The sequence below is a fragment of the Bidens hawaiensis genome, unplaced genomic scaffold (genome assembly GCF_021521415.1).
Source record: "Bidens hawaiensis isolate Kalapana, Puna unplaced genomic scaffold, B.hawaiensis_p1.1 tig00050704_1, whole genome shotgun sequence".
In the NCBI taxonomy this organism is placed as follows: Eukaryota; Viridiplantae; Streptophyta; class Magnoliopsida; order Asterales; family Asteraceae; genus Bidens; species Bidens hawaiensis.
This window is the reverse complement of record NW_027506169.1, coordinates 84,292-109,807: the sequence shown is the minus strand read 5'-3', so window position 1 is coordinate 109,807 and position 25,516 is coordinate 84,292. Positions and strand designations below refer to the sequence as shown.

At 34.6% G+C, this 25,516-nt stretch overlaps 1 protein-coding gene across 1 annotated transcript; it reads right to left on the bottom strand.

Moving 5' to 3' along the window:
* Positions 1 to 1,317: 1,317 nt before the first annotated feature.
* Positions 1,318 to 25,009, bottom strand: LOC143616965 (alpha-isocomene synthase-like). Its single transcript, XM_077089652.1, has 4 exons — positions 24,706 to 25,009; positions 2,579 to 2,960; positions 2,285 to 2,480; positions 1,318 to 1,620 (listed from the first exon to the last, which is right to left on the bottom strand). The coding sequence occupies exons 1-4, from the start codon at positions 25,007 to 25,009 to the stop codon at positions 1,318 to 1,320; spliced, it is 1,185 nt and encodes a 394-aa protein (XP_076945767.1).
* Between the last annotated feature and the right edge of the window lie 507 nt (positions 25,010 to 25,516).

Sequence of the window (25,516 nt, the reverse complement as noted above, 5' to 3'; positions counted from 1 at the left end):
ATGGTCATACCATTTGTGGTATTTATAGCCGAAAGTAGGTTTCCAAGGAGGTATGGCCGGCTGCAACAGTGTTCCTGTTCCACCAACAGTATCCTACGCACGTGCCCTGCTGGTAGTTGGTGGGTAGGCAGCGGCTGATAATGACCAGGCCTGCTGTATACCATTCCTTTTCCACCAACTGCCGGCTACGCACGTGGTATGACAGGAGTTGGTGAGTAGGCAGCGGCTAATAGTGACACAGTACAGGAGCATGCTGCTCACCATACTGTTGTCAATAAGCTGTCGTATCTTTAGTCAGATCTTTTTCCCATACCTCGTCAGGTACAGTACAGAAGATCTTCCCGTATCGTACGGACTGGCTTATTTGGGCGGGAGTATTCCCCCTCCCGCCCTTGTGCGGGATTGTTCCCGGCTTCGCTCATTCCTTCAGGTGACACTGAGTGATTGAGAGCTAAGTGCCTTGTGCGTGTAGCCTTGCTGCGCGGGTGGCCTGCCTTCCCTGATGGCTTGTATCCGAGGCTGCGGGGACAGGCGGAGTCCTTCACCATCGGGAGGCATTTCCTGCGGGACCAGCTTGCGTACTGCGCGTAAGGACGTAACGTCTCTGAGCATGGTTGGTCCTGCGGATCCAGTTGGTTTCTGCGCAGACGTCCCTCTTCAAGGTGAGTCTTGCGGGTCCAACTGGGCTCTGCTGGGACCTACCTCTTCAATGTGTGAAATGATCCTTAGTCTTATAGAGGACATCCGTAGCACGCGCTAAATTAAAGACCCTCATAATTACAGGCATCTCAATACTTTACACTTCAGGGACTCTTGATTCATTTCTTTCCAAGCTTCTTCAACTTTTTTATTGAACAAATCATAGACATGTTGTTCGGTTACACCATATTCGTTCATGTAGCATTCAATTCCAGATGCAGCATGGGTTCTTCCTTGCTCCTCCTGAATTAGCATAAGTTTTAACATTAGTGAATATGGATGTTAATTAGGTTGTGTTGCAATAGAATCTGAATTACTCGCTTAACGCTTAACAAAATTATATTTACGATCCTGTGACACCTATGTCACCTTGATAGTTGATATGCGTATTATAACTATAAACCACAAATCTTTACATTAAACTATTTCAAAACCATAGTATATTACCCTCGTATAATTTCTTATTTTTAGAATTTAGGGACCTTATAGAAGTGGGTGCCTAAAGCACGCCACCTTGATGGGTCGACTATGGCTAGGATAATATTCCCTTGTTAAAATTCGTCACCAATATTGTTCCGTATCAACCCGTCTTCAAAAATATTGCAATGATGTTGGCCATCAACCCATCTTAAAAGTCAATTTTGTAGCGCTGAAGATACAATCATGATGTAACTTGTGAGTGACAATATCATCCATGACCCTACAAAGCACACAACAAGCTTTCGCTATAGGAGGCATAGTGAGAGCCCATTTGAATGTGTCATCTGTGATTACAACACCCATGGCACAAAAACTTGCTATTAAAGTGTTCTTATATCCGCTACTAACAAGTGTCACTTCTTGATGCTCCTCCATTGATGGTATGTACCCATCTTTTGCCCATTTCGCTTCTTTCAAGTAGCTTTCAATGTATTCGATCATCTGCAAACAACATACCTAAAGCCGTAAGAAACTACAATATTGCATTTTCAAAAATTACAAAAATATGCAATTATTTTCACGTACTGAAAATGTTCACCACGGGTTGGGCCACTCACATATCAAGTAACGATCAACACTATTATCCAAAATTGAACTTATCTCCTGATGCCAATATTACATTTTGTGGGGGCATATTAAAGACTAAACCTATCCCGTCAATTATTTTGAATATATTTGAATTCTTATATATAGGCTTATATAGTTATTATTTTCAGCTATTGTGTTTTTAAGCATTTACCAATTCAATAGAAAATTCATTTAGTTAAATACTTTCGCAGAATTAACATATATGCTATCATCATTTGCTTAGAAAAAAAGAAGAAACTTGTGCAACTGGTGTGATTTGGAAACTTACTGCTTCTACTATAGTTTAAATGATGTGCTTTTCCCATCTTTGTCAAGATTTTTTCCATATCTCCATACAGTTCGAGAAGCATTTCATATAGGGGTTTCATGTATTTTGGTAGATTGTCCAAGCATGTAACCGACCACCTACGAAAGTTATACTAGTTAGAACTTGATAGCATTGATTATGGTATTTGTTTTCAGTAGATGACAAGATGCTTGTTGGTTCAACATACCTTTTAATTTCTTCGGTGAAGACCTCAAGTTCTTCATAAGTACCATAAGCATCATAAGTATCATCAAGAAGTGTTTCCACTGAAATAAATTTAGCTAAGAACATTCTAGATTGAGAATACTGAGGCTCAAAGAACACACTTAATGACCAAAAGTAGCATTCAACTAATCTATTTCTTGCGTAAGGTAGATTATTCGGGACATCATAGCGTTTCCACCACCTGAAAATGAGATATATATCAGATCTATAACAATTATATCTAGAGAGTGAAGGAACTTAAAACATGTATTCCGTGTTTATTTTTTTATATATGCATACATGGAAATTTGGCTCAGCTCTATCTTATGGAGTGATTGAAGTAAATTAAACCCCAACATGGCAAGTTTTAGTAATGACTCGTTATGAGAAGCCTGTTGTTGGTAAAAAGGTATGTAGCGCAGCGCCTCAAGTCTTGGCAACCTTTTATGTAGAGGTCGCTTTAGCGCTTCTTCTATTTGTTTAGAGACAGTAGTGTTCTTCAATGAAGGATCTTTTAAAATGTGTTCAAGCCGACCTCTTGTGAAAGCAAGAGCATCATCTATCATGATTTCCCCAGGAACCCCTAGATATGTTGCCTCAAACAACTCAAGCAAACCCTCAATATCATTTTCTAGTGGCTCCTTAAAAGTCCCATCTCTGCCCTTGTAACTGTTAAGAATATCTGTTTAATTTCATACAAAACAGTCATTAGCTTCTTTTGTATCATGAATCATGATGAATGAACTTAGTTAATGCACACTAACCACTTGAAACAAATAATCCATGTTGTCGCATGATTCGAAACCAAAGAAAAGGAGCACCACCATTCCAGTTGTCACCATATGCATCATAGAAGTGTTTTGCAAGACTTGATTAACCTCTGCCTCAAAATAGGATTCGATTCCTAGGCGTTGGATCGCATCGAGCAGTTTTAACAAATTTGTATGCTCTGTAGGAATATCCAAAGTTCGCAATATTTCATCTCTTATTTCTTCTTGGAGGTCTTCAACTACTTTTTCAACAACTGCTTGATTTTCTTGCTTCATTTACAAACAACCACTGTTAGATTTCTTTTAAATTCAATTGAAGAGACCCTATACGACTTACATTCATAGAATGTAAACACACTTGCGGAAATTGTTAGGTATTGATTAGAGAAAGTACGCAACGGAATAAGCAATCACACACGCATCAACGAAAGAGTAAACAAGAACATGAGATTTATGTGGTTCGGTCAAGGCGACCTACAGTCACACGGTCTACAACTAGGGTTTTCTTTATTGCTCAACTAGTTTGAGGCCCGTGTATTACACGAGCAGTTCTTGAAAATACAATATTTAATAAATAATCTGTATACAAGAAACAATAAACATGTTAAACACTATTAATACAGTTGTTGTACAATAGTCTTTAAAAAAATTTTAAAGTAAAAGATAATTATGAATATCAAATGTTTGAAAAAAAATAGAAACTAAATATTAAATTAACAAATTTTGAAGCATAAATTTTAAGAATGGTAGTTATTATTTTGGTATTATAAATTTGTTAAAAATGGTGAGGTTTAATTTAGAAGTGACAAGTGACAAAACTTGTAGTCTTTTATTAGAGAGTATAGATAATACCATGATTACGATTACAATTATTGGGTATTTATAACCTTGTCAGGGTTTACAGATTAGGGAACAAGAAAGTCAAACGAACATTTCATCCTAAACTAATTAGGCCCAAAAGTCATTCATCAAACCTTAAGGAAAAATCCAAAACTAACAAACTAGAGGGGGCAACATGGGTGGATGGTTGGGGTGCTTGTTGGGTCAGAAGGATTTAGGTAAGGATAGGTTTATGTTATGATTGGTCATATAAATAAAAGTTGGAGGGTGGGTGGGGGTGTCAAAAAAGGGTAAGTTAATTTTCTTTTAAATGACGATTAACTTAACGATATATTATTAAACATGTATTTGATTAACTTATGTAATTTATATATAACGTATGCTTATCGAAAAATTTAAAAACAAAAAAGAGAAGTTAAAAAATAAGTAGTAGGACTTCTTTAGCTCAACTAGCATTACTAGGGAAGTGAAATCAAATCCCAACCAGGTTTTATCGTAGTGGGTCTTTGGCGACGGGTTTTCTCTAGAATAGAACATGACTGGTTTGGGCTACCTATGTCTGTGATTTCGGGCATATAAGGTTGTTTAGTCATTTGCTTACCCCATGTAGTTGGACTTTATTCGTTGATCAATCAAAAGAAAAAGGACTAGAAAACGGTGTTTAATGGTGAGTACAGAGTACCCATAGAATTTAATGGTGTTTTGCATTAATTAATATTTTTTTATCAATTATATAAGTTTAAAAACAAGTTCATGCATGAAAATTGTGGTACCAAGAAAAATTGTTAAGGCAAATACCTGGTTATACACAAGAAACTGATCTCCCCAAACGCTGGCAGGAAAATTTGCAGTGAGGCGCTTAACAACCAGTTGTGTGGCAGGCATTATTTTGTGACAGATTTGGATCGATATGTGCAGATTAAATTGCTTGTATTTGAAGTAGTGGTAATGGGTATATATAGAGGGTGATGGAGTCTATATATCACATATATTCTGAGAAACAAATGGATATCATCATGCCATGCCGTCACCCAAAATCGTTAAAAAAAATTGGATCGAAGAATTCGGGTCTTCAGTAGATTATATATTTTAAATAGACCGGTTATAATTTGGGAAAATTGGGTTGTAGATTATAGACTTTGGTTATAAGTTTGAAGGTGTAATAAGTTTAGGGTAAAGTTAAAATACAAAGGGAGACAAAAATGGAAAGTGTGAGAAAGATTTGTGACCACACAATAAACCCTAAAAAATAAATTCAAAAAAAAAAAATCATAACTCAAAATCTAAATAAAAAACAAAAAAATTTAAAAAACAAAAATGTTTCCGCTATCATTCCCGTTCCAAAAAAAATTTATTAGAAAAATAAAAAAATGACGAAATAACACAATGCCGAGATCAAAGACAAAATGACGAAAAGGAAAAAAAGATACAATTATAATTAAAAAAACACAATAGATCGCAAAATATAACACAATGTCTAACATAATATAGCACAATGTTGAGTAATATAACACAATATAAAGAAAAAATGACACAATGTCAAGGGAAAAAGACACAATCAATGACGAAAACAAACCCAAAACATAATGATAAACAAAAGACAACGACTTTTTTCACTCACCATTGTGTTTTTTTAGTACGAAAAAGACAGTGGAAATATTTTTGTGTTTTCACTTTTTTCGTTTTTTATTAAATTTTGAGTTACGATTTTGTTATTAATTTTTTTCAATTTTTTAGGGTTTTTTTTTGTGTGGCTAGAAATCATTTTCATCATTCTCATTTTTGTTTCCCTTTGTAGAATAATTTGACCTATAAGTTTAAATACAAGTTTTTCTTAATATATACAATATATTTTAGGGGAAATTTCATATATCTTAACTATATATAATACATATAAGAAACAGAATGTTCAATTGTTGAAAAATAAGAACTTTACAACTCTTGTAGCATGATGTACAACCCACAAAGCTTGAATTCCATCCCCTCAAACTCCCGCTTCAAACACAGGCTTGAAAACCTAATGCTCCATTTCAAAATTCAAACACCCGCTTCAAACACGAGTATTGTTTCTCTACAGCTAGAAGACCGCTCTCCCCTCCATCGTTTCTCATTTTTTTTCCAGTTTTGTTGAGCGATATCTGAAGAATAGAGGATGGAGACGGTTCGGGTGAACCTTTGAAGATCGACAGTGATGGTAGTAGCCATATGAAACCGACCACAATAGTTCTGGTTTGACGAATTAGGCAAAATCTTGTACCTAGATTCGATTTTCTTAGTAAATTAATAGCTATTAAGACCCAATCCATAAAAGTGTGTTATTTTTCTGGCCAAAATAGGTTTAGGTCACACTCCGGTGAGATGGGCTTTGTGTCGGTGTTGATGGTGTATCTCTGTTGCACCAGGGATACTATTAAGGGTCACATTGATTCTTGAAGTAATATGCGATTGGTTGTTATAAATTGTTTTTGGCTTGTTCAATTTGTGAATCTATCATCTATGTACAGTTAATCTTTGATTTTTGAATTCAATTCTCACCTTGCAGGACGCCATGTGTAATATTCGTTACTTTTCAAACCTGAAAACCCAACCCATTTTAAATTTTCGGTTTATATATATGTATATATATATCAAGTTTCGTCAAGTTATAAATTAATCGTCTGCTATTCGTTTCGTTTAAATAATAAAATCATGGAAATTAATGTTGTACTTAAACGAGACCAGAACTATCCGGGTATAATACGAAAAATATCTAAGTTTATAAACTTTTATATCATTTTTATAACATACAAAAGTTCAAGGTTCAAGTTGTAATTATAAATTAAAAACAAATTATAAAGATATTGAAAGTTCAGGGGCTGAAAGTGTAAATTTTATTTAAATTATAGTATAATAATAATATTAACTACCCAGCCCATCCCACGTTCCTTTATTCACGTTTTTCCGGCGGCCACGCCGGCGGCAGCGCGAAGAATTCCGGCGACCTTTGTTTAAACCGCTAAACTCGTTCTTTGACCAATTAATTTATACCAACGCGTTTCTCCGCTAACATAGGTCGATAATCAACGTAATTAACATATAACAATCACTAAAATAACGGATTATAATCCGGGTAACTCGCCGGATTTTTCTCCAATCTCATTTAACATGATTTAACACTAATACGCTCCAATTACTATTATAAATAGGATCCTAATCGACTGCTAAACTTGCACCAACCTTCAATCTTTTCTCTAACACACTCTAAAATCCCATATTCGATCATTCAAGTTAGTCTCCGGCCTCACCATCGTTAACCATCAATCCGTAACCATTCCAGGTAAACTTTATATCCATTTGAATCGTGTTAAGCCACAAATCAAAACCACTAAACTATTTTGATCAAACATTGAACGGATTAACCAAATTAAAAATCTCGGGTTTTGGGGAAGAAGAGGAATATGATAATTATATATATATATATATATATATATATCTTTTTCTAATAATTTAACAAACAAATGAATTGATCAAGTGGCTAAGACTATTTGTTGTGGTCAAGGAGACCCGGGTTCGAACCCGGGTACACTGCATGTCTTTCTTAGTTTTTTTTTTAAAACCATTTTAATAGTATAATAAACTATATATATATATATATATATATATATATATATTCGTATAAATAATTATAACTCAAGTAAATTATTTTTAAGACAAATAAAAATTGTTATAAATTATTTTTAGCCTTTTCATTCAAAAACAATCTTCCAAAGCCCGACAACACCTTTTAAAACCCTTAAATTAAATATATATTTTCATCGTAAACTTTATAATTCGTTAACATAGTTGTTTCTTCCAAAAATAAAATATACCGTTAACACCGAAATTCGGTAAACGTTATAATATTCACACTTAGTATTAATCGCGTAATAAAAATAATATGTAATAATAAACCATGGAATTTTCGTTAAAGTTAAATACTAAAATATCCTAGAATATACTAAAATAATTCCTAATCTCTAACATAAAACTAAATCAATTTATTTCTATAATCCCGCTAGTTAGCATTTACATTTGTACTTTCTTTCTTTTATATATAGTTTGTGAGGTTCGACCGCTTCGGTTCCTTTAAACGCATCTTCGCTTATTATTCCAAGTTATTTCTCAATTTGTAAGGTGATTTTACATACCCCTTTTTCCATCTTTTATATTTGGGGGTAGCATGTTTACCTTATTCAATTTTTTTATTGTTTTATTTCTACATCTATTTCAAACACAGTTCGTTATATGTTTATGTGTGATGATTGCAATATCTATGACTATGCTCTATGTGTTTAAGTGTTTATTTTATGTTTGATGGTTGGTATCTCATCCTCATCTATCCTCATCTAGTATGATCATACACTTATCCAAGTACTTTGATTTCGTATTAACAGGAACGGGTACATATCTATTTAGTTGTTTACATTTTTGTATGAATTGTGATGCTCAACATTAACATATGAATTGTGGTTTTTACCTATATATGTATCTCAACTAAGACTTATGTATTCTCACCAGTATTCGTGTTGACAATCTCTATTTTTATACATACTAGAGGTACAAGTAATACATTGATCAAGATTGAAGATATTAGTTTTTTTTTTACCTTAGGATATTTATCCAAACCATAAATATGATGTAATTGTTTTGATTATTATAATTGTGTACTTGTTTTGATATTAATGGATTAAATAATTATTATCACTTTAATTAGTGTCTTTTGAGATACTGTCCAATCAATACGTTACGCCCCGACATGTTCCGCCTTTGGTCGGGGTGTGACACCATGACCATTGTACGTCTTCTTCAGGCAATTAAGTAATTTTAGTTTTTTTTTCATTATGGCATTATGTCAAAGTTGAAACTATCTATTAATTGATTCTATCAATGATTTTGACATGTTTGTGGTTCAGTTAGGGCGCATTTCAGAAATTAATCAGTCAGCCTGTCTCAATTTTTGCTCGAGTCGACCAATAAGTTAACAATTAAAACTCACCTTCTTTGTAAGTATTATATATTATATATTAACGAGCTGAGCTAAATCTTGACTTATGGAACCTTCCAAGCCATAAAAGTCTTGGTTCTTGTTTTAGTTACCTAAACGGCTTGGTTCCAGGTTTTTCGTTTTAGCTACCTAAATGATTCAGTCATTTATTGTTTATTAATTAATTATATACATTTTATTATATTTTTTTTGTTCTTGTATATAATATAATAATTTTTATTTATTTAATTTTATAATAATTGTATACATTATTAATATATATTATTTAAGTATATATTTAATATATAAATAGCAGACTAAACTGGAAGATTGTGAGTAAAAAGGTACACGAAATTGTGAAGCAAGATTGTGTATTTCAATGATGTTATTATTGCACAACTATCACGTGTTCTTTATTTATAAACTCATCAAACTTGTACTCATAATCAACCTACATATATGATATCTATGGACTATGATCATTATCAAATATTAGTCTGTTACATAGTTATCAAATGCGAGAAGCGCTATAAAGCGATGAAGGTGCGGTCTGATGCGCATAGCGCCCAGGCCTCAAGCGAAAAAAAGCACCCGCTAAAAAATCGCACATAATAAAACAAATTTTTAAATATATTATCCATCCTGCTGAAATTGAAATGGTTTGCACAATTTGACAGGTCAAAGCCAAACTGGTCATCATGCTCATTATCTTTTATTGCTTTCAATTGATGTAACAATGTAAGTTCAACTTTATTTATAGTTACTAAACAAAAAACAGTTCAAATATGACTAAAAGATAAACACTTTGCTGAGAAATATGTGCGGAGATACAGAACAACATTGAAATACGTGAACACAAAGTGGATGAATAAATTGATTTGGTTTTGATTAGTTTGTCATTTAACAAATTTAAAGTCAAACATATTTTAGAAATACAAAATTTGCATGACATAACAAATTCAGGGGCATATTTGGAATTTTATGATTTTTTTTTAATTACGGGTCAAGTTAGTGTCAGCAATTCATTTAAGTCAAATGCTACTATTTTGTTTAGCTTCAATATTGGTTTTTGTCAAAAGTTTGTATAGTGTAGAATTGGATACAACATTTCCGAGTTGAATTTTGTAAAAAAAGTGTTGTAGTTGGAAGTTGTAACACAAAACTTATAGCATAACATATAACGGATATTGCAGAGTATTTACGAAATTGACGGTTTTTGGTGTGCATTTTCGCTACATTTAGAATGCAATTTTGGCTTGCACTTTGCTGCATTCTAGTGTGCATTTTTTGCAGCACTTTTAGTGTGCCTTTTGCTACATTTTTCTACATTTTGCTACAAATTTAGTATGCCTTATGCTGCCTTTTTTCTGCAATATGGCGTGCATTCTTGTAATAGTTTAGCATTGTATTTGCTGAGTTTATTACGCTTTTTACTGGCATTTAGACTGTAATTTGATACCATTTTAGAATGTAATTTATTTTGCAGTTTAGTTGTATTATGACTACATTTTAGTATTATATCTACTACGTGTTTGGGTTAATTAATAAATCTGTGGATTGAGATTGGTACTTGGTTCCTAATAGGATTGTCATTTGTCAGGTTTTTTTTAGGGTATCTAATAATTTTTAGCTAAGTTCGCAACTCAGCTAAGTTCATAATTTTATCTAACGAGACTTATTTTTGACGTTCATTTTACTTTAACTGATTAAATCAACGGGTACAGACACTCTAACGAACATATTTCTTGTTTCTTCGTTAAGTAAATGAACGTGTTCATGTGCTGAACTTATACCCGAACACACGAACGAACACATAAATGAATGGAATTACTTTTTCATGTCCGTTTGTTAAGAAAATTACTTCTCCATGGGAAAAGCTACCGGGCAGTTCAGTAACTACAAACATGCAGTGGGCTTTCTTGGTACGTTTTGGACGAAATTGTATCTAGGTTAATTATAAGCATTAGAGATTGATTCGATTTGTGTTTGGACTTGAAATGTTTTGTACAATTTGTAGCAGAGAAGATTGGATTGTACAGTCTTCATCTGTATGATAATTGCGATATCAATCTCATTTCAAGTCAATTTGGGAAAAACCAGTTCTTCTACTGCATATGACTATTTCAATGGCAAACTATGAAAAATTAAGTCCAATAATATAAGTAAGAAAATCTTTTTTTTCATGAATCTTTTGTAACTTTTATAATTATGTTTCATTTGTAGTTTTATAATGCTAAATTTAGATGCTCGTAGTACGATGTTAATATATTTCTTCATGTCTATGTGAATACAATCATGTGCCGTCATTTCATTCTTTTATTTGAAATTTGGACATATTTAACAAAATTAGCTGTGCATATCTGTATTCAGTTATTGGGAAAGTTGTTGGGCCATAATTTAGTTAGACTGACGCATATCAAAAGGCCATAACATGATCAAGACTAAAGTGACATAAACAAAAACGAGTTGAAAAATTGCCTTGGTGTAATACCGAAATCCCTATGGATTTCGGTTAGGCTAGTCTGAAGTGAAATAAACAAGAACGAAGCTACAAACCAAGGGGGAGATTGTTGGGTCCATATTTGGTGGTTTGTACTTAGTTATATGTTTATTGGGTTTCGTATTGGGCTATGAATGTAAACCGAGATCCTTATGGATCTCGGTGGGCTTTGGGCTAAGGTTGGGCTAGTGTTTTGGTTTCCCTATAAATAGATCTTATTGTATAGGGTTTAGGGGTTGAACACTTTGAGAGCCACCATTATTCTAGAGAGAAATATCGATTTGTGTATCTCATGTACCAGACGATTCAATAATATAATCGTGTGCATTTGGAGTATTATCGTGTTTATTACATCGTGTTCATCATATTTAAATTATTTCGTATCATTGTTCTTGAATCACCACTGTGTTAGGATTTCGCACTAACATCATGTTCTGATTGATATCATAGTTGTAGTGATCCAGATTCGGGACATACAATTGGTATAAGAGCTTATTGACCTATTCTAGGCTCGGTTGTGATATTAACAAATTCAAGATTTCGAGGTTTTAGTGGTGTTGTTAATTACCGGCGGGTTTCTGATCGGAGAAGAAGAAAAACAGCAATTTTTGGTGGAGATTTGGTTAACTTGGAAACAAAATTTTAATCCCTTGATTTACGGGATTCATTTGGTTACAATATTATTCAATCAAATCAGATCTCGGCTCAAATTATTGGTTCTCGATCATTAACCAAGAATATTCAGTGTTTTTGGCCACAGTTTGTTTGTTTTCGGTTGAAAAAGGTTGTTCTCGGCCAATATTATTGGTTCTCGGTCAAACTCGCAGTTCTCGGTCAAAGACTTTGGTCATGTTTGGTTCTCTGTTGGTCTATCAAAGATCTCGGTCAAGACCAGTTCTCGATCAGCAATAGTTTTCGGTCAACTCTTTGTGAAATTTGTTCTCGGCCAAACGGAGTTCTCGGTCAACACTAGTTCTCGGTCAACATCTTGAGTTTTCGGTCAAAGGAGTTCTCGGCCAAAGTAGTTCTAGGTCAAGGAGTAAAAAAAAAAGTATTTTGGCGGGAAAATTTTTCTTGAACGAAATTTTTCCAGAATACTCCTTACAAGTAAAAATCCATTCTTGAAAATTTTGGCGAAAACAATTTTTTCGGGGTGATCTTCGGTGCATTTTTGGCGGGAAAATCAAAAAAATTTGTCTTGAACAAAATTTTTCCTAAACGTTGCTTTTGAGTGGTACATCTTTCTTGAGAATTTTGGAGAATTTTGGCGATCATATTTTTTCGAAAATTTTTTGCGGGGAAATCAGATTAATTCCTTTAATTACTCAATGTATTCTCCAAGTTCATCTAAGATAAGTTTTCGACCATGTTCTTTAAATTGTGGTGAAAAAATAGAAATGTTTAATATTCATAACGATAGCCTAATTAGAGACATGGAAAGAATAAAATCTGAAAACTTTAAACTTAAGAAAAATGAAAAAGGTTTTCTAGATAAAATAGAAGCTCATAAGAAGGACATTTCTAAGCTTAAGTCTGATTTTAGTGTAAAGTCTTGTCATCATCTTGATACCAAACAGGAAATCGTTGAATTGACTGCTAAACTGGAAGCCTCCAAGTTAGAATTTTTAATCTAACTAGTAAATTTGAAAGGGCTGAACTAGATTTTAAAAAATTCGATGGCTCCAGTAAACTTGTCAACTCAATGATTGAAAATCAATTGTGGTGGAAAGAGAATTAAGGCGAGGGAATAGGATTCAGTCAAGTTCCCCCACCCTACAACCGCAATTATGTCCCTACCCCTGTTACCAAAGAACAGGAGGAAAAGATAAAAGACATGAAGTATGGTAAACAGGTTCAATCTGAAACTGTTGGATCAGGATCCCTAGAGGAAATCAAGCCTGCTTTTAAATGTGTGAACAATTTTGATGCTTCTACTTCATGTGCAGATATAGTAAACGATGTTTTTTCTGATAGTAAAGGGGTTCAGGCTAGTGAAAATGAATCTTAGTCTAATGTGCCATCAAACTCAGATGACACCACGACACAAAATTGTACTAATAATAATACACAGAGTTGTGGCAACAAAGGGAAGGCACATAAGAAATCAGCACAACAAGGACAGTCTCGTCCTCATAGATCCTCCGGATGTCCATGTGTTGATAAATCATTGGGTGCTTTTATATCAAAAGGCAAACATGTTACCACTGTGGCACGCCAGGACATATAGCCAGAAATTATGTTCATCGTCTATATGTTCCCTATTACAAGCAAAATCAGAAGGCTGTGCCAAGGGGTAAGAAGAATGGAAAAACCTTTTCTAGGAAGGAATTCCAACATGAAGCAAGTGATTCCGTTGACATTAGAAGAAGGATGAAGGTGTGTTTCGTCTGCGGGAACGGCGGGCATTTGGCATAGGAGTGTCACTACCGTATTGTTAATAGACAAGCTTCTCAAGTGAAAGGTAACAAGTTTCAACCGAATCCAGTGGTTAAACAAAATGCTTATTTTAGAAAACCACGTGTATCATTACAACGGGTCACAAATACTCAAGGATTCAAAGTTAATATGACAGGTTTACACTCAAATGATTTAGAAACTGTTAAAAGAAGAATAAATTTTCAGAAATCAAAGAGTGTTGAGAGTTCTAAGAATTCGCTCGAATTCGGATTGCTACACTCCAAAGTCTGTTCTTTCAAATTTCACTAAACCAAGACAGATTTGGAAACTTAAAACTCAGCAAATAGAATCTGTATTAACACATGATTCTGTTAAAGATGGGAACGATATGAGTTGGCAAGAGGTCACATATGTTTATGACTTGGGTTCCTATGTCCAACTAATCCCGCTATGCATGAAGGAACAACCACAAATTCATTATTTATTAAATGAGTTGTTCCAGGCACATGACAGGGCAAATATTCATTATTTTTAAATCTTTAAACCATAAAATGGATTATTTGTTGCATGGACGGGATTTTAGGGTGATAGAACGTTTTTAATATGCTCTCTAAGTGTGTAGGAACAAATCAGGGAATACATTGCATATTAAAAGATTTGTTCCATACATTCAACTCGCAAGAATGCAGAATCTCAAAACAAGTTTATTCCTAGGGGAGATTCTCACAAATGGAAAGATGATGTCTTGAAGATAAAAGTTAATCGTATCACTTTGGTATAAAAGACTGATCAATCAAAAAGATTTTAAAATTTTATTTTTTTTTAAAAAAAAAATCCAAAAATATGTTCACGTATAATTTTTCATGTATAGTGTATTTTGTTTCCCAAAATTGAGAAAATGACTTGAATGTACATGAGAAATGATAGTACATCAGTTGTCTAACTATCACACTTCTTCATAAAAGGTTTTATTAAATACTACGTTTCGACGATTGAGTCTTTTTGAGGTTAAATTTGTACATAAAAGTTTTTGCACAAATTTAGGGGGAGAAAATTAAAAAAATTCAAAAAGAGTGTGTGTGCATTTAATAAAAAATTTTTATCTATGTCTTTCAAACTTCACTCCCGCTTAAAATTATGTCGGCTGCTCAACTTTGAAGAACATATACTCGTATATGTTTGGTCCGGCGATCTACTTGTAGATTCATAGGATAACCATTTATCTAAAGACTGAAAGCATCTGGGGTGATTGTGATGTGTTTTCGTGTTTTGAATTCTTTCTCTTAAAATTATGTCGGTAATTCCAAGTTGGAGGGACACGTATTCTCATATGTGTTTGGTCTTGTTAACCACTAGTGGTCATACGGGATAACCATTTACTTGAAAACTGAAGAGTGACCGGGGTGACTGAGTTCTTAACATGTGTGTCTTCTATAACTTTCTGGGAAGTGATATTATTATTCAGTTAACAGCTTTTTAGAAGCTTCAAAATATTTTCATATGAAAATTGATCCAACATTTGGAAAGTGATAGATAAATTGTTTTTGTGTGCCTAACGGGTGAAGTCATTAAGATTAAAAGGCTCTAGAACAGTCATTGATTTGTATGGTAGCTTTCCATGATGCGTAAAACTTGAAGTGATATAAACTAAATTTGCTGAACTTAATGTGGAGAGTCATTTTGAAGACATGTGCATGTCTCCATATAAATTCTCTGAATAATAGGCAGAAAAACAACTACACAGTCATACACGAGCCTGTTAGTGTCTGGATCACCAAAAATATTATGTTTCTAAGTTTTTGCTCAAGTTATAAAAAAAGGGAGAAAAATATATAATAAAATAAAAAAGGGGATTATTGTGAAGCAAAAAATAATAATAATAATTATAATAAAAATTCGAATTTCAAAAGCTTAAAGGGTCAAACTAGAATTACAGAAATGAGGGCATAAAAGTAAGTCCTATCATGTCTCGAATGAAAGACATGTAAGTCCGGTTGGCTTGTAAGTCCAACGTTCAACCTTAAAGCTTAAATTATTGTTTGTTTATCTATAAAAATCTTTTGATCAAACACTAGGGGGTTGGAGTCAAATTGGGGTGATCTGGGAAAAGCCAAATACGCTTTGAGAAGAAATAGGAGGCATCACAGGTTCATGAGTGATGTCCATCTAAGCTTTATGCCGAACTGAACATAATTCATATCACTAATGCAATGAAAATCATGCTAAGGTCGTTATACCTGCTATCTACCTGTTTCTTTATGTCATAATAACTCTAAACATGAATCTTTGTGAAACTACCTTACACAATAAGATTCCATGTTCGGATCTTTTCATAAAGGCGGCAGTTTTATCAAAAACTGAAATTTGATCTCAAATTTTTCCAAAATTACAAGAAGACCGGGTGATTAAATTTATCTTATTTGTTATTTTTGGTTTTATTTTAATCATTTATTTTATTTTTACTTCTTGATTACTCTTGTCGAAACAAATGGGTTAAAAAATCGGTTTAAAGTTTGTTTTAGCTGTTGTCTTCAGCTCATGAAATTTGATGTCGGTTACTGTGTTATAGTTGGTTTAGCTGGTATGATCTCATTTCAAGTCTTTTCAAGAAAATCATAAAAATTAGAAAAATAAAAATTTTTAAAAAAATATGTCTGTCTTATTTTGTTTTATTTAAATGTTTTCAAAAATATTTTGGTTGATTTTTCTATCAAAGTTGATTGTTCTTTCAAGACTGATTTCTTGCAACGGAAGCATATGAAGTATTTGAGATTCAAATTGGATGATGCTATCAAAAAGAGGGAGATGGTAGAGTATTGGATGCAGATGCTGAAGTTGCTGATCATATTCAAGTAAAGATTCTGAAGGTTTTGAAAGCATCAGTCTAAGGGGAGATTGTTGGGCCATAATTTGGTTATTCTGTCGCATATCAAAAGGCCATGACATGATCAAGACTAAAGTGACATAAACAAAGACGAGTTGATGAATTGCATTGGTGTAATACCGAAATCCCTATGGATTTCGGTTAGGCTAGTCTGAAGTGAAATAAACAAGAACGAAGATACAAACCAAGGGGGGAGATTGTTGGGTCCATATTTGATGGTTTGTACTTAGTTATATGTTTATTGGGTTGTGAATGTAAACCGAGATCCTTATGGATCTCGGTGAGCATTGGGCTAAGGTTGGGCAAGTGTTTTGGTTTCCCTATAAATAGATCTTATTGTATAGGGATTAGGGGTTGAACACTTTGAGAGCCACCATTATTCTAGAGAGCAATACCGATTTGTGTATATCATGTACCAGACGATTCAATAATATAATTGTGTGCATTTGGAGTATTATTGTGTTTATTACATCGTGTTCATCATATTTATATTATTTCGTATCATTGTCCTTTAATCACCACTGTGTTAGGATTCCACACTAACATCTTGTTCGGGTTGATATCATAGTTGTAGTGATCCAGATTCGAGACTTACAAAAGTTTTAAACATGTACCTGATATTTAAGCACTATGTCCATATTTTCTGAATTATGGATCACGTATATAATTTACATTTTGTAAATACAAGTTGCTGGCAAATAAAGTGATGCACAGCAAGCTGATTCATGAGATTTTGTTAGTTTGTTAACTTGCTAGATTAGTAAGGTAACTAGTAAGCTGTGCACCCTGGAGTTGCTTGAATGTCTTATCTTATATTAATGTTTCTATTACCTTTTGACTAGCATTAAGAGGTTTATAGATGATTACTTACGTAAAATCGCGAACCTAAAATGGTTTAATGTGTTTCTTAACGTGATTTTTTCCGTTAGGTGTAATAATAAATTATAGGTTAATAGATAATTATCTAAATTCCTTGAAGTGTTGGTAACTATGTGGAGACACAAATACAATAAGTCAATCTATGATATTTAAAGTTTTTTATATTATTATTATATATAATAAATAGAAAGTTTGGTGCCGCTAGTGTTTTATTGGCCACTTGGCGGCACCGAACTGGTCCGTAAAGTTTGTTTTTGTATTTTTAGTTCAGTCATCGAAACGAATGTAACGAAAACCGAGCGAACATCATTTTTTTGTGTTTGGGATTAACAACAATAGACTTTTAACAACGCTCATGTTTTATCAACTAACGTCACCCTATTTGTCCACCTCAACTTTTATACTTTTTTGTTTTATATTTGGCTTTAATTCCGGTACAATAACACACGTTGCCAAAACCGACCAAATTCGTGTCGACTTACCGCTCAATGTTTGGGACCGACAACACTTGGATTTACCACCGTACTCCGAGTTTTAATAACCTGCCCGGCGCAAGTTCAGTCAACGTAACGAACGTAATGAAAACCGAGCTAATGTCAATTTTTTGTTTAAGTTTCAAGATCGACAGCGATCGGCTTTTACCAACGTTCGAGTTTTATCGGCTGACGCCACCATATTGGTCCATTTCAACTTTTATAGTTTTTTGTTTATATATTTGGTTTTAATTTCGGTACAATAACACAGGTTACTGAAACCGACCGAATTCGCGTCGACTTACTATCTCAACGCTCAGAACTGTCAACACTTGGGTTTTACCACCGCCCGAGATTTAATAACCAACGCGCCGGGTAAAAATCTAGTTTATAATAATTTAGGAGGTTTAAAGTAGATTTATCAAGTTTTACTTTGCTCTAGGAAGCATTGGAGCACATGGCATCTATTGATATGATTAATTTCTATTGCGGTGCTGATGGTTAACTCGAGTCTTATTCTTGTTTACATGATAAAGTAAGCAAATCTTGACCCACTACTTTCTTGTTAAATATTTGTCTTTAGATAATCGATATACCTAAAATCTTAAACGTTAAACGTTGGCAGTTTTTGAAAACTTGAGGATGCGATTCAATCGTTGTAGCATTGATCCAACACATAGATGTTACAGATGTAAGCTTTGATCCCGTGCCAGCCCCAAATGGAAAAGAAGCAGACTTTATTTGGAGTATGTTGGAAATGAGAAATGATATTTTGCTTATTGTAAAGTATACTGGAATGTGAACTGGAGCTTTGCATGATTAAAGTTGAGCGTTGTGTGTTTCACTTGAAAGAGTTTCGCTCCTTTTCTCTTCAACTTAAAAAAGCTAAAATTTGATTTGTTTTCAACAACTCGAGCTTGATTTAGGAGTAAATAAACTTGTTCCTTTATAATTTAATTGTTCTATCTTATGCATAAAACTTTTTATAACTTTATACATGTTACATTATATTATAATATAATATGATGTTTGGTTTAGTTTATATCATATGTTACATGTAAATCATGCTTCAGTTTCCGGTTTTGTCCGGAGTTGTTCAACTTATTTACACTTTGGTAAAGTTGGTTTTTTTAAAACAAAGAAAACATAATTCAGTTAGTATTGGTTTGCGCTTCACTTACATTAATAGTGAGACATGTTTTCAGATATAAAAGTAATGCATCGCCCTTTATATCAACCAATATTTTGTGCTTTGCTTCCAAGTGGAGATTTCATAAGAAATTAGTCTGCTCTAAAGCAAACAAAAATGAATAAGAAAACAAGTAGAAGTACTATACAGTATATCACGAGATAATTGATAAACTAACAAGTGAGTATAGCATTACAAGCTGTCGCCGCCGCAGCATCGCGCGGTTCTCTACTAGTATATATATATATATATATATATATATATATATATATATTACTATATATAATACATATAAGTGAGAGTGTTGAAATGTTGAAAATTTTAAGAGATTCAAATTTTAATGCATAATACAATGCTTTAAAACGCATGATGAAAAAAGAAGTAGCAGGGAACATTTGGCTCATCTTGACTTTTGAATTTTGAAGTGTCTTTTGAAATTCAGTTTTGGTTCTCACTATTTCATTCTTCTCTTCCATTCGCATCTCACGTATTCTCTCTCTCTCTCACTTCTTTTTAAGCAGGTTTCCGACCATTCACCGCCGCGCATATATATCCGGCGACCATGAAACAAATGCACCGGTGACAGCAAAGAAGGATATTCGGCTCAGATGCGGCTGCTTCGCGAACAACCCTAGGACAATAACGATATATTTTTGGCTTAGATCGGGAGGTGTATGTCATGTTCCCGATAGATCTCTGCGGCTAAAGTAAACTTTAAACCTTAATTGACTTTTATGTCGTTCAAATGCTTGCTAACAACTCTACAAAAGAGAGATATCTCTGTAGTTGGTTTATGAATTGAGAACACAAGGAACACTTCTCGCAATTAGGTATTTTATTTTGCCTAATTAACACATCAATTTAGTTGCTAGAAGTTCACAAATTAGATTTAATGTTGTTAGTTGTAGTAACAATATCTCTATGCTTTCCAAGATGCATTCAAATAACAAATATGCATTGAAAAAATAGAGCAGGATCCTTTTGTACCTTATGAAGCTTTTGCAAATAACATATTTTCTGTGCGAATGCTACAACACATGAAATTAGTAATCTAAGAAACAACCATTGGTGTTTTGATGTGAAATAAAAGGTTATGCTTTGTAATAACAAGTTCTAAACTATATAGGAGACTGGTTGAATTGATTTGGTCTGATTTTCTAAAAAATGATATTAGTTCGATTTAGAGTGTTTATGTTACGCATATTATCCATTGTATTTACACAGTCTCGAAAATTGTAATGTTTGGTTTTCACTTAGTTTATATAGCCCTGCTTGCGGTGCACACATATGATGTATATATGTGTGAACCCTCGGGTGGGCAAAAGTGAAATTGCACTAATTTTGACGTTGTTTTACTAATCTCGTGAAAATAACGTTAAAAGTGACGGAAGGTTAATCAGGTATCATGTAGTGGCGTTGATAGCTGAAAGATAAGGGTACATGCACCGATCAGCCGGTGTCCCGATGATTGAGTGCTATGTGCCTTATGTCCAAGGCTTGATGCAAAACTACTATCGAGCCGGGGGTCTCACCGGAAACAGCCTCTCTATCCCTATGGGGTAGAGGTAAGGCTGCCTACATCTTACCCTCCTCAGACCCTACCATAGCTTTGCTATTGGTGGGATATACTGAGTACGATGATGATGATGATGATGATGATGATGATGATGATTAGTTTATTAATATATCTGACTGTAATAAAATGTTCAAAGTGGCAAAATGCTTCTTTATAAGAACAAAATAAAGGAAAACATATGGACCTAGCCATTGTACTTTATACCCAAAATTTTGTTTTCATTTGGTTAATCTTTGCTGCAGCTCCATGCTTGGTTGGATATAACCAGTAATCATGGTTCCATCTTCTTTCTTGATTCATTCCAGGTAACTTTGGAACATCCTTTCTTTACTAAAAAAGTATATAATAAAATAAAACAAATTTCATATCTACATGCTATGTTGTAGAGCTTTTATAGTGTATGGAAAGTTGAGGCCCGAGGAAGTTGTAAAAGCAACACTGTCTTCATTGTCAAATGAAGTTGTACACACCGTTGATATTACAGCGGCCTTGTCATATGATGATTTCGTTTTAGAGAGAAGGAGAAAGTTGAACTTCTTTGAAATTGTCACACCCCAGAGCACGGCCTAGGCGTGTGACACCTATGTTGGTACCACATTTGTAAATAAATCAGAGTTACGTTCAATTAGCGGAAGACTTATAAACGTGATTTAACATATAAATATTTACATACAAAAGACGGGATATAAAAGTTTCCCGTTTAGTGTTTAAAAGATTACTTATTTTATAATTACAAACCACCATTTGAGAATTTTAAGTTTATAAAAAACAAATCCGAGCCATCAGATATTCATAGCATTTCGTCTCCCCAAGAGCTAACTTTGGCCACCTGCAAAATGTAAGAAAATACGTCAGCAACGAATGCTGGTGAATATGCTGACGCTAAAAATATTTTCATTACTTAATCACCTCTCGGGACTACGTAGGTCCCGGCCCAACGTTACTTAGGAATAATCAAGTTAAAACAATAAAATTTATAAACTCAAGTCTCTATACTCGGTTCCCCCAGCGAAACACCGCAGCGTTCGACTAGTTGAGTGCCTATATGAGTACACAAGGTTATACTCCCCGCAGGCAAGCGTAATTGTGACCAAGTGTGGTGTGCCCACCACATATGAAAGAATCCAGACAAATGTACAAGATAGCCTAAGGCCAGTATTTATACCATTGTTTATAAATATTTTAGAGACACTTAGTCTCATGTAAAAGTTTTTCATTTAACACGTTGACTCGTTTGAAAACAAGTTGTAAATCATTGAGGCGTATTCACCTTTTTAAATTTGGATCGGCTTCAGCACCGTTCGAGGGTCTTTCCTGTTGCTATCTCACACCTATAGTACGAGTATAACCAATTGTTAGTCGGATGTACAATCCGGCTTAAGACCTTTGGTCTTATTTTATAAACTTTACCTCGATGAACCTTTAGTTTAAAATCTCTTTTTCTTTAAAACCTTTAGTTAAAAAGTAATTTATAAATCTTCAGTTTATTTGTAAAACCCGACGTTTCTTCTTCTTTAAGAAACGTATTCTTTTTCTTATTATTTAAGAATATTTATTTATTGCTTAAATAATATTTTCATAATAAAGAATATATATACTTACACACACACACACACACACACACACACATATATATATATATATATATTTAACAATAATCTTAATTACATTCTTTATTCTTTCTTTGTTATGTTTTTTTTCTTTTATCGAGGTATCGAGTATAACCTCGACTTAAGGTTTAAGCCTTATATAATATTTTATTATTTTATTCATTGGCGTTACGCCTACGTTGTTGGCGTTTGGAAACCCTAACAACTCGAGCAACACTCCAACGCCGCTATACCTTCTTTGCCTTCTTGATCGAGTTTCCCTTCTCGTCACCTTTCTTTCAACACGCCAAACGAATAGATACCAGGCTTTAACACTCGTCGTTACACCTTTCGGGACCCATCGCCATGATATAACAAATGCTTTCTTGGTTGATATGCGGTGGAGGGTGGCACAAACTTCGTGGAACGAACACATAGATCGAGGAAATCGGGCACGTTTATCGAGGTGGATCGAGTATATGGTTTATATATCTTAGAGAGAAGCTAGAGAGAGAATTATGTGTGAGTTTTGAGGTGTGAGAGGATCATTCCCGGAACCTTCTATTTATAGGCAAAAATTGGAGCCCATCGCGATACGCGATGGCCTCCTAGCAAAGCCCGTCGCGTATCGCGACGTAGGCCATCTACGTCACCACGTAGACCTGCCACGTGACGACACGTGGCAGGCGTTGTGCCACGTGGCGACACGTGGCGGATGTGTTGCCACGTGGTGAAACGTGGCGACACACTGTGTCACCGTCTGCCACGTGGCACACGTGTCACACGGTGTCAGACCCTGTCATCGCGATACGCGATGACGTTGGTTCAACCAGCGATCGTGTATCGCTGTTGACCCTTCCAGAAGCTTTTGACCAAGCCCTTCGCGATACGCTATGGGCTTGTCCTTTTGTCCCATCGCGTATCGCGATAGGACAAGAAAGCAAAATTTTCATTTTAAACCCTTTGGTTTGGATCTTTGACAAACTTGGTCCTTAGACTTTAGAAAGTTTACAATTTGAACTCTAAACTTTCTCGATGTTACATCCTCCCCACCTTGAAATAAATCTCGTCCTCGAGATTGCTTTACAAGAAAAAGTGGGGGTATTTCTTTCTCATTTCTAATTTGAGTTCCCATGTATACTCGGGCCCTCTTCGTGAGTCCCATTTGACTTTCACAATTTTTAATGTTCGTCTTTTAAATTTCTTTGTTTTCGAATCTTCTATTTGAATTGGACGTTCTACGAATTTTATGTTTTCATTTATTTCAACGTCTTTTAATAACATAGCTAATAATTCATCGGTTAAACATTTACGCAGATTCGAAATATGGAATACATCGTGTATCCTTTGCATTTCCTCGGGCAGTCGCAAACGGTATGCAACAGTACCAATTCGTTCGAGTACCTCGAAGGGTCCAACGAATCGAGGACTTAGTTTCCTTTATTACCGAAGCGAATAACGCCTCTCCAAGGAGAAACTTTCAGTAATACTTTGTCACCAACTTTAAACTCCAACGGCTTACGACGGACATCGGCGTAACTCTTTTGGCGATCACGTGCCGTCTTAAGTTGTTCTCGAATTTGAAGGATTTTGTCGGTGGTTTCTTGGACTATCTCGGGTCCAGATAATTGATTGTCTCTGGTTTCAGACCAACACACGGGCGTTCTACGTTTATGACCATATAACGCCTCAAATGGTGTGGCTTGAATACTTGTGTGATAGCTATTGCTATATGAGAATTCCATTAGGGGTAAGTGGTCATCCCAACTTCCACCTAAGTCAATCACACAAGCCCGAAGCATGTCTTCCAACGTTTGAATTGTCCTTTCGCTTTGCCCATCAGTTTGTGGATGATAGGCGGTGCTAAGGTTAAGTTTTGTGCCTAAGTCTTGTTGGAAGATTTTCCAAAAATGAGATGCGAAACGATTGTCTCGATCAGAGATTATAGATAGCGGTACTCCATGCAAAGCAACGATGTTGTTCACATAAATACGCGGATTTCTCGCGGCAGTCCCCAAATGTATCGGGTAACTTTGCTGGATTCAGGATTGACCAGCTGGGGAACCAAATGACAATACTCGTGAAACTTGGTGTTGTATTCACGAAGATTCGTCCCCACGACCTTATGATTGAGAAATTTAGTTCGGATTTGGTCGGTTTCATGCATGGGACAAAACTTTGCCATCAACATTGCTTTGAACTCATCCTAACTTAGATTGTACATCACCTCTCTCCCTTTGCTCATAATCATCGTATTCCACCACTCGAGCTCTTCTCCTTTGAACATCAGGGCAGAATATTGAATCTTCTCCTCATCAGAACACTTGCTTGTTATAACAATTGTCTCTATTTCCTCAAGCCGCCTCACGGTTGTGATGGCTCCTTTATCACCATGGAACTCCCTCGGTCCATAATACTTGAAATCTTTAAATGAACACCCTCCAATCTTGAGTTTCTTTAATTCTTGGCGGATTCCGCCATCAGCATTCGATTCATGAGCACTCTCTTTGATATGAGACGGTTTCGGACGGGATTTCACGGATTTTCGGGAAGTATTAATGGAATGAGAATGTTTTGAGTTTTTCGATTGGGACCTAGCCATAGACTCTTCTCTAACCGCATCCTTAATCATCTTTTGTATTTGACTCATATATTTTTCGGGGATTGGGTCATCTTGTTTATTTACGGGTTCTTTCCCCTTTCCTTTTCTTATCTTTTCTTCTTTTCGTGCATTCTCGTTATTGTTACTTTGTTCAGACATTTTTATCGTTTTCTTTTCAATATATCTGATATTAACAAATTTCGTTTCTTAATACAACATTTTATTTCACATTCATATATATATATATATGTATGTATCTCATAAGGATATATATACTTATTTTACAATACACACACACACACACATATATATATATTGATATATATATATATATAGATTATACTATCTTTATTTCAAGAACGTTTCAACGTTCTTATTACACACATATTTCACATAGCATACAAGCTTATATTACACATACTTCTACTTCACATCCTTCATCACCACTGCTTCAATCTTTCATAAACTTTTTCACAACCTTCGTCAACTTGTTGCACTTGCGAAGAAGCGTCTCTCCTATCTTCTTCTTTTTCTTTC